This window comes from Solanum stenotomum, unplaced genomic scaffold (genome assembly GCF_019186545.1).
Source record: "Solanum stenotomum isolate F172 unplaced genomic scaffold, ASM1918654v1 scaffold37042, whole genome shotgun sequence".
NCBI classification, from domain to species: Eukaryota; Viridiplantae; Streptophyta; class Magnoliopsida; order Solanales; family Solanaceae; genus Solanum; species Solanum stenotomum.
The window spans coordinates 14132-25030 of record NW_026034218.1 but is presented as its reverse complement, the minus strand read 5'-3'; the positions used below and the strand labels follow the sequence as shown (position 1 = coordinate 25030).

General features: G+C 35.4%; 2 protein-coding genes across 3 annotated transcripts; both read right to left on the bottom strand.

Moving 5' to 3' along the window:
- On the bottom strand, positions 1–5461 carry LOC125852554 (uncharacterized). Of its 2 annotated transcripts, none has more exons than XM_049532277.1 (8): positions 5258–5461; positions 2806–3575; positions 2488–2676; positions 2250–2358; positions 2082–2140; positions 1788–1992; positions 1008–1697; positions 1–426 (listed from the first exon to the last, which is right to left on the bottom strand). In XM_049532277.1, the coding sequence occupies exons 1-8, from the start codon at positions 5403–5405 to the stop codon at positions 224–226; spliced, it is 2373 nt and encodes a 790-aa protein (XP_049388234.1). In that variant the 5' UTR covers positions 5406–5461; the 3' UTR covers positions 1–223. The 2 variants fall into 2 exon arrangements, with proteins under 2 accessions (XP_049388234.1, XP_049388235.1); XM_049532278.1 differs by having other exon boundaries at positions 1–402.
- A 2981-nt stretch (positions 5462–8442) lies between these two features.
- On the bottom strand, positions 8443–9598 carry LOC125852553 (F-box protein At1g61340-like). The gene is made up of 4 exons (XM_049532276.1): positions 9523–9598; positions 9201–9422; positions 9009–9083; positions 8443–8902 (listed from the first exon to the last, which is right to left on the bottom strand). The coding sequence occupies exons 2-4, from the start codon at positions 9384–9386 to the stop codon at positions 8645–8647; spliced, it is 519 nt and encodes a 172-aa protein (XP_049388233.1). The 5' UTR covers positions 9387–9422; positions 9523–9598; the 3' UTR covers positions 8443–8644.
- Between the last annotated feature and the right edge of the window lie 1301 nt (positions 9599–10899).

Genomic DNA, 10899 nt, shown 5'->3' with positions numbered 1-10899 from the left:
ACAAGAGACAGAACTTAAGATGGTAATAGTTTACATTTTCTCAATAGAACTCCAAAAATCCCAAAGTTAGCCTCCATATGCATATGATGAGTATACACAAATTATATGATCCAGTTCCGAAATCCTAACCAACCTCTCTATATGCTAACACCAATTGATTCTTTAGTAAATTAAAAACAAGCAATCATATTCAGTGTTTCTGAATTTCATGCAGTTTCCACAATCAGTAGTATCTGGGACCAGGTGGAGCATATACCCCAGGATGCTGTGCTCCAGAGGGATAATTTTCATGTGGTGGCCACGGAGCTGGAACCCCTTGTGGAGCGTATACCCCAGGATATTGTGCTCCAGAGGGATAATTTTCATGTTGTGGCCTCGGAGCTGGAACCCCTTGAGAAAAGCCTGATGGAAAGACAGAGCGAAAGCCTAATGGAAAGACAGAACAAGTAAAATTAGAACTTGTTTGTTCTCCTTAACAACAATGATTATGCCAGAAATACATGGTGAGCCTATGTATACATGAAGAATCACAGTCCAATAAGCCAAATAATAGTTTGAAGAGTTCTCTCCAATAACTGGTACTATCTGTTGTTTACTTTATTTTCCATTACTTCTTTTTCTGAACTCTTTTTATCTTGAGCCGAGAGTCTATCAGAAACAACCACTCTACCTCTGACTACAATTGCTTTCTACATTCGACCAGACACTACTAAAAAATTTGCTTATACTCTTTATCACATCAGAAAATTTGCAAACTAAGTCAACGTTCAAACAGTCGAGGCAAATAATGCAATACATCACACATTGTCACTCCCCTTATACAATCATGTGAACTACTGTGTCACCAAAAGTTATGTGAAGCTTAAAAAGTCAAACTACCAAATGTATTCCACTTGTTTCCAATGGTTTTCTCTTTCCTAGATTTTTTTCCATTTTTATCAGGGATAAGCTATTAAAATGCAGGTAATATGAAAATGGAGTCCAAAAAAAGGCAATAGATCAGTTACCATATGGTGTAGCCATCCCCGATTCAAACGGTCCTCTTGAATCAGGAGGTAGATATCCAGAACCACCAGACATCCTCAGGTTGGGATCATTCATGCTGCCCTGGTGTAACTCAGCTGCATTCTGAGCTCCAGAACCACCAAACATCCTCAGGTTGGGATCATTCATGCTGCTCTGGTGTAATTCAGCTGCATTCTGAGCTCCAGAACCACCAGACATCCTCAGGTTGGGATCGTTCATGCTGCTCTGGTGTAACTCAGCTGCATTCTGAGCTCCGAAACCACCAGACATCCTCAGGTTGGGATCATTCATGCTGCTCTGGTGTAACTCAGCTGCATTCCAAGCTCCAGAACCACCAGACATCCTCAGGTTGGGATCATTCATGCTGCTCTGGTGTAACTCAGCTGCATTCCGAGCTCCAGAACCACCAGACATACTCAGGTAGGGATCATTCATGCTGCTCTGGTGTAACTCAGCTGCATTCCAAGCTCCAGAACCCACACGAGACTCATAGATCCCTCCATGGATAGCTGATCTAACTTCGATGTCATATCCCCTTGAATCACCGTAGGCACTGTGACTTCCATGGTGACCGAAATCACCTATGGGGTTGTAACTGGAAGGGGTTGCGTAGAAGGTTTCATGAGGTGCTTGAAGTGGAGGCTGAGCATACGAACTATTTAGATGTCCACCTATCCAAAGTTAAAATAGATAAGCATGGGTTTTCCAAGAAATACAAGCAAAACAGTGATACAAGTTTCACAAAGAAGAAGCCAAAGGACCTGGTATATTTCTGAGACTGTGTGGTGATGAACCACTGTACGACTGCTGGTATGCCTCAAAAGGGTACTGCATCGACAGGCTATTATGTGACTGCACAGAACTTTCACGAGAATAAGGGGTAACTTCCTTGTTTGAATTCAAGTTTGCTTTCATCTCATCCAAGCATCTCTGAGCCTCCGCCCTGCCAAGTTCTTCAAATCGTACCTATGACAAGAAAAATAGAGAACAGCATGAATGAGAAACATGAAGACAAAAATTTACAGGACTGGAATTGCTGTTCTGAAATCATTCACCTCATCAAAGTACTCATCTGCTCGAGGCATGTCTTTGCTCATAGGTAAAACAAAATTCACTGCAAGGAAAATATTATAGGTTACACAAGAAAAGGGGAAATAATATAAGACAACAGATTAGAGAGCTATAAAGTGTGTGCAAACACGGAACATCAATCTCTGTGGTACCTAACATCTGATTTACTGCTTCGGCAGGAACTTCTTTCCCCATTTCTTTGAACCGCTTCTCACCACGGAACTTGAGCTCTTCAGGTGTTGGAACAATCACAACAGCTATCTGATTCAGAGGCAAAACAAACAGAGATATTAGGATGCTTCGTTAAAGGCCTATTAGGAGAGAAGTCAGCACAGACTCTTATCATCCTAAAAGTGCTCCCTTAGTGAGAACTGAGAACAACTGCTGTACCTTCTTATAGTTTGCAAAGGGCTTCAATTTGCGCTTCCGGGCATTTTTGTAGACATTTGTCTGATCAATTATGAAATTACGAGGAATCTGGGAAGCCCTAGACAAAAGAGTGTTGAATATACCAGTAGCACGATCCATTAAACGTTCAAATCTTCCAACATAGTTTTGTTTTCGCTGCAAACCAGGAACCTGTTAAGGAGATGCATTACTTGTTATGGAAATAGCAACTGAAGCACAAGTTTTCCTGTTGCTAATAAATGAAAAAACACCAGCATCACTCTATTTTAAAAGCAAAAAAGGCGCAGTAAAATATGATACCTTCATTAGATCCAAAGCTAAATTAGTTCCAAGCAAAACATATCGCTTTTCTGGATGTTCCTTAACCCATTTCTCAGCCCAGGTACTCTTACCGGAAGCAGGTAGTCCTACCAGCATCATAACTTCACAATCGCACAGATTCGCAAAACTAGGGCCAGGAATGGCTTTCCCATCTTCCATGGCACAAGACCACGGTTTATATCCTTCTACTGGAGCTAGTCCGTCATCTATGTTAAACTGCATGTGCACAACTACATTTTTAAGCAACACATGAGGGAAAAGAGCTGAATGCCAATGTAGATTTTTCATTGGACAATCCACCACTTCAAGACCAGTTGGACCTGGTCCTGCATTAAATTGCTTTGATGTTCCCAGCCACTTTCCATTTTTAGAGAAACCTATGGAAGCCAGAGGGCTGGACTCAAGGTCAACACAACAAATTATTGTGTCACCAACCCCAAATCTTTCACCATAATTAGAAAACTTTCCTTGACTTGAAAATTTTCCAGTACCTCCAAACCCAAAACTGTGCAGGGTTTCCCCAAGGTTTCCTACAGCATCATCTCCCCTTGAGATGCCAACACGACAGATCTGTTGTTGGTCTAGTGGTGTATCTTCCATGTTTACGGGCTGCTCTGCAACAATTTTGCAACCAAAGCAGTACTTTCCTCCAGTGATTCCCATATTGGCTCGAGCACCTGACCAACAATACGCAAATCCATGTTCATAAAGCCCTGAACCTAGTAGTCCATTTCCTTCAACATTGAAATCTGAAAGATAAAACAATCCACATCAAAACACAATACATTGATGAATAGACCAAAAAATAACACCTTCAAATAAAAACACAGCAAACAGATATGCCACTCAGCCACTGGCTAATTGGCTCTCTAATATTTTCTAGTTCTCCCATCCCCAAAGTCCAGTCTCAAGTTTAAAAAAGTAGTCCAACTGTAACTCAGCAGAAGAAAACTATGCACAAGCAACATATACTCACCTAAACATGGACAATTGTTATACCTACTACCAAACAAAATCACAGTTTTGTTCAACAAGTCACAAGGAAGCGCCATACACCAAGCCAGATATTCATGCACAACATAAATTACATGGTTGCCACAAAATCTCCGGATTTAATAAAGTAACTTTCATGTCCTCATAATAGGAGTGTCATTGCACTGCTGGCACAAGCTAGAGGAACCGCCCATGAGACCTGGGTTCAAATCTGGGTAGAGCGCTATTTTAAATTAGTTCAAAAAAAAACTTTCATGTTCTTGCCATTGACTTTGGAAACGTAAGCTGCAATAAATCTAGTATAGTCCATTTACTCAAACACACACGCTAATGGCTAACCCCCCACCATCCGGGATTATTTGATCACTATATCGAATACTCATGAAAATTTTCTTTTCAGCTCACTTGTTCCCATAAAAGAATGCTCATAAAACCTATTTTGGCCTTCCGGTTCCAATACCCAATATGACTTTCTTTTCAGCTCACTTGTTCCCATGAAAGAATGCTCATAAAACCTATCTTGGCCTTCCGGTTCCAATACCCAATATGACTCAACAACTAATAGTAGAATCTACCTAAGACAAAGCTGAGTTCCATAAATGTAAGTCTAGATGAACTAAACGTTGTTGGGAAATTATCATAAACATAATTCAAGATAGTATCTTTTTGTGAAAATTTAAAATCCAAACAGGAGTTATTGTAGTCTTTTCTATTCAGCAATTATGCACCTTGCTATCCAATGTACCCCATACATTACAAAAGAGGAGATATTGATTATGGTTATGCACATTTTAAAAGTTGACACCAACCTTCAAGCACTAGTGTTGATCCACATTAAACAATTGTACTGATGCCATTAAAGGTGACTTGTCAAACCTCAGCAAAATTTCATCTTTCATCTTTGATTGTCATTTGGGATTCATCCCACAATTCTATTATAGTATGTCATATTCAAACCTCCTCACACATGTCCCAGATACAGGAAAAACAAAGAGGAGACTATGATACCATGATTTGATATTGTCAATTGTCATACCAATAAAATTAGTACAACAAGATGAGACTGAAAAAACGAAAGATCACCCATTCTTATGAAAACATCAGGGATAAAGGCTGCGTTTTGTAAGACGAAATTAAAGTGACTTGGTGATGAGTTGTTTGACAATATTGATAACAGTTTCTTAGTTGAAAATATATAGCTCAGTTTGATATCTTCCACTTCTAGTACTACCCTAAGTCGTCTATCTTTTCACAGTAGGGTTAGGGTTTACCATCCATTTCAAAGAAAAAAAATTAACCATACCATACCAAACGCACAAAGCATTAAACAAAAACACATACAGGGGTTTCTAAAATTTGTCATATGAAAAGGGTATCCCAAAAAATTAAGTGACAATTCAAAATGTAAACGAAGAAAAGGGGAATGTTATGTTCTTGCCTAAATCACAATCGGCAGCGTTAAGGAGAACCCTCGATGGAGCTACTGGAAGCTGTGATGTATCGTCTTCTTCAGCTTCATCAACCTTTGCTTTTTTCTTGGCACCAAGTTCATCAATCATACAAAAATCACGTCTCTTCGACGCCATTGAAGAGATTTTCAGTTTTCTGATTCTTGAATTTTTAGTCTTAATGGAATTGTCTGATACTCCGAACAATTTAAGACTAATGAAATGCCTGATTGTTTTTATTGATATAACTGCGTTTGTCTTGTGTTTAAGCAAAAACATTTACACGTGTCTTTTTTTTCTCGTGTGTAACGTATGACTTTTGTCACAATTAATTTGGATTTGTGCATAAGATCGAGGCTCGAACCCTAAACCTCGGTAATAGAGGAGATATTCTATTAATTCACTACAATCTTCGATAAATGCTTTAGTTAGGGTATTTTTAATTTGATATCGATATGTAAGATTATTAAAGAAAGAAATATTGCCTACTAAAAAAAACTCTCGCTTCATGCTCTCGAATCTAAGAATTTAAGGACAAATGAATCATATTCACCCCGACTAACCTAAATTGGTTTGAGTTATTCACGTAAATATTTATATTTTGTGGTGATTTTTAATTGATTTTCTTAAATTTGATGGTTTTTAATTTTGGCGGAATGACCTGGGAGACCCTTGTACTTGGCTCCGTTTGTCAGTTGGACCCTCCTACTCATCACTTTGTCAACCAAACCCTTAAACTCATCAAAATACAATATTTTAAACCCCTCTGACCATTGACCGAGCTTATGTGACATTAATATTGGTGAGTTGGAAATATGCGTGATTACACACGCTTGAAAGCGAGTAAAATCAATATTTTAGTTTTAAAAAATTCAATTTAACAAAATTAAAAAATGAAATTATCTTCTTCAACCCTCTTTCACCCACACCCACCATTTCTTCTTCTCCACCAGCCCTCTCTCCTCTACCCCTCACCACAGCCCTCAACTTTCTTCTTTCTCCAGCCCATTCTTCTTTCTCCAGCCTCACATTCACTCTGCTCCGCCTCTTCTTCTTCTTTTTTTTTTTATACAAATCAGTACCCTCAACTTCTTCTAAAATTTTCGTTTTTTAGGTTTGAAAAATATTAGTATCATTCTTTTATTAGATGGTTTCAATGAGGAGATGCGGATAATGTGAAGGATGATTGTGACCATTGAAAATTTTAAAACTCCATTGATAAGTTTGAAAAGGCTTAAAAAATAATAAATGGGTCTTGTGAATTTGTAAAATTAATTAAAAAAATTTGATTGGGGTTCATTGAGCTTGTGTTGATGAACTTGTAGTTGAATTTACAAGTTAAATCAAGAAGAATTTGATCTATCGGGTATGAATCTAGTGCTCAATTTGTGACCAAATATGAAGAAGATGACTATTTGAAAAGTTTAAGAAATTAAAAAATTGATCTATTTGATTTCTTTTTATTTTTTTAGCACTTAATTTCGCATGTGGCACTAAAAATGATGTGAAATTTCACGTGTAATCGCGTCCATTACACGCACACTGACCGGAGGAGAAAAGGGCTTAAAATGTTGTATTTTGATGGGTTTAGGGTTTAGTTGGCAAAGTGATGAGTATGAGGATTCAACTGTCAAACGGAGTCAAGTATAAGGGTCTTTCAAGTCATTATGCCTTTAATTTTTGTATCATAATGTTACAAGTTATGTCTTATAAAACAAAAAAAGTTGAGTTATGCTATATCACTTAATTCCTAGAGAATTTATGTTGTAATAGGCAAAAAAAATGAGTTTCACAATCTACAAATTATGTCGTAAAAGAAATATCTCAATTCTTACAAAACTTATGTCCTAAGAGAAAAAAAAAAGTTTCTAATCTTATGTTGAGCGGATTAATTATAGAAATACTACACAATTGATCATGCCTTAACTTAATTCCTACTAAACGTATATTGTGAGATATAAAAGTTCAGAGAACTTACTTCGAGCAAATTAGGTCATAAACAAGTATATTTGATGTGCAATTTTTTTAAATGAGGCAAAATATAAAGACCACCCTAAAATAATGACAATTCATGCAAATACTTTAGTTGAATTTGCGTGTTGTAAGATCTATTAAACGAGAGAAAGTGTTGCCTATCAAACTTTATATACATTATTTTGGAGGTGAGAGTGAGCCAAATCTGCAATCTTTAATTAAGAATACAGTTAAAACTAATAGTAATTTCATAAGTGGAGAGTTTGGAAGGATAGAGTGTCAGCAGACCTTATCAATACCTTGTAGAGATAGAAGCGTTATTTCTAATAGACCCTCAACTTAAAATAAAGCATTCAAACAACTAGGAAAAGAAAATGCATAAGTGCAACGAAATAATGTGAAATAAGAATAAAATGCAACATATAAAGAAAAGAGCAATAATAACAACAAATAATGTGATAATCGAAACACGTGCAAACTAAAAAAAAGTGATCATCGCAATCAAAAAAAAATTAAAAGAAAAAAGTGATCATCGAAATAAAATAATAAAAAAAGTAACTAATATTGCTGCTAAAATAGAATATCAAAGTACAATGACAGTTAAACCTTTCTAGTCAATCTTCATTGTATCTTCAAAACAATGATTCTCCATAATTGGATATAACCTTATTTAATTTTCTAGTCAAGGTACCTTTTAAAAAGAAAATTATTTCCTCTCATTAAAATCTGCAATAGCTACATTTAAAAAGAAAATTATTTCCTCAAACATTCCAGTTTCTTGGATTTTCATTTAAAATTATGAAATGTCTTCTTCTAGTTAAATTCTCTTTAATTTCTTCCTTTAAAATATGAAATTATTTAAGTGTTCTGGGGTGCTAACTTATTTTTGTAGATGCATTAAGTTACAATAGTGCAAGAGTAACTCAAATTTATGTCAATACAACAAATTTATGGCAAAGTATCTTTGTGAGTTGCTAACACCCCCTTTATAAAAAAAAAATATCGTTTTGTATTCCTAATCCAATCATTACTAAAGTATTTAACGTTTTTATGATTTCAGATAAATACTCACCGTCTCTAATATTAATAATAAAAACCCATCACTATACACTTGATTAATTGAACACATTCTTCCCCATAATTTACCAAATACCCATAACATCACAAAATTATAAAGCAACTTACAAGTTTTAATTGAATGTGGAAAGACAATTCTCATTTAATTTACTAAATGATAATATTGCTATGTACAACCTAATTCTTGTGACATTAGAAGCGCCAAAAAAAAGGCCTTCAAACAGAATCCCCAAAAATCATCTTCAATGAAAGGATTGAAGAAATAACACTAACAAATATTTCTCCTAGAGACTAAAAAGCCTATGATTTCTACAACAACAATACCTCTAAAACTCAGCATTCATCGGCATATATGACTCTCTTTGCAGCCAATTATCATCATCATCGTCTTCTGATGCAAACAAGGCAACAGAAATATCATCCATTTTCTTCTTGCTTAACTTCAACTTTCGAACTTTCAATTGCCTCGGAGCATTTGGTGCTTCAACATCATTAAATTCACCCAAATCCTCGATTGCATTCTTGAAACTAACCGTCTTTCTTGGTGTTGCATACTCAAAATGCAACCTTTTTGCAATCACAGCCTGTTCATTCCACCAAAAGAACCATTATAACTACAAATATAATTATTGTATTAAATTCAATTCCTTTTCTGTTTTGTGCTTCGTTTTTCAAAAAACCCTAACTTACCGCCTCTCGAATTGCCCTTGATACACGAAACAGCCTCTTCAAATCATCATGATCAACTCCACACACTATCCTAATCTGCCAAATTAATTAGGTAAAATTATAACAGTGAACAGAGCAAAATAAGCTCATTGAAAAAGCATCTTCCCACCATTAACATCAACAATTACAATACACTCAAATAGAATTACTTACCAAAATATCTTGAGGCAAATCTTCAATTGGAGACTTGTCATAATTAAAAAGCGAATTATGACTGCACACTTTCTTCATATGTATTGTAGGACTGAAATCAACATCCAGTATAACTCTCTTCCTCCCAAACGAACTACTTCTCACTAGCCCCGACCCGTAACTTCCACATTTTTTCCCCAATGCCATTTTCCTTCCTCTTAATCAAAATCAAATTCGCAAAACCTGATTATTATTTTGTACAACAAAACCGATCAGAATTACCCAAATCCAACAAAACTCTTGAAATATAGTAATTAAATTTAGCAATTGCGAATCAATATACCTTGAAATGAAGCCCTAATTTGCGCCGCCCGATTGAAATAACGTATATTCTTCTGAACAAATGAAACCGCCTTTCTACTTTCTTTCAACTTGTACACCAACTTCCTTATATACACATGTCCTTTTTTCAAAATAAATAATAAATACTTTGCCTAGAAGCCACTCGAATTCTCCCATTAAAATATCTCTTGGGGTTTGTGTTTTTGAATCTAATGAAGAGGGAAAGAAAACTAGCCGTTCGAAAAGGACACGTGGCAGTACAGGAATGGTTGAAGGAGGTAGCTTGGATGACGAGGGAGTGTTGGTCGGTTCCATGTCAGCAGGTCAGTAACTTATCTAACACGTTCGACGTTCTTAGACGTCTTCAGTGAATATTACTATTATCACCTGACACGTGGTTTTGATTGAATGAGATGCTTACACGTCATTGAATGTAGAGATACACGGTGAGGATTTGTTGACAAGTACATAGAAATGATTTATAGTGAATGGTCTACTAGATCCTTCTTAGAGAAGTAGTCTTAAAAGGCGGTTGTTACTGTTTTAACTCTTTATCGGTGCACCCTTAGTTATAAAAGATTTCTAATTTATGTCTTAGATATGAAGAAAATTTTGTGATTTGGAAGGACTCTAATATGGACTTTAGATATCAGTGTCAGACATCGAGTGAGAAATAAAAAAAATTATCCCCTCAGTTCTAATTTATGTGACACTTTTTATTTTTTGAGATTCAAACAGTTTAACTTTGATCAGAAATTTGCGCATGAAATCTTCAATTTTTTTGAAATGAAATTTATATATTTGTAAACTACGTAAAAAATATTATAAGTCACAATAATTGATAATTCAAAATGTTTAAAAAATCTATGAAAAATTTACAATAAAAAATAGATTTATTTGAATATCAAAATCTGAGATAAAATGAAACTGAGGGAGTATGACAGAGGTGGAGAACAGGGTCAAAACAAGGTCAACGCATTTACGAGTTGTAATTTTTTTGTATTGTTTGAAAATTTTAAGGAGTCGTGTAAAGATAATTGGAGGATATTTTTAAAAATTTTTTTAGATAAGGATGGTAAGAACATATAGTTATCCTTATGTTATTGGATATGCATTATCTAGTTGGAAGACTTTTGTAAATAATTTTTTCTTCTTAATAAATTAAAAGTAAGGTTTATGTATGTTATATCTGACTTAAACCTTATTTATAGAAATATATAGAATCTGTTGTTGTTGTTTTGGTAAAGCATATATTGTTGTAGGTTGTGTATTAATCAGTTCAATTTGATTGTGAAGTTTATCAGGTTAACTTATTGGTTATCGATTTGTAGAGATGTCAATCTGGAATAGTACCATTAATATATTGGTTTGTTGGTTA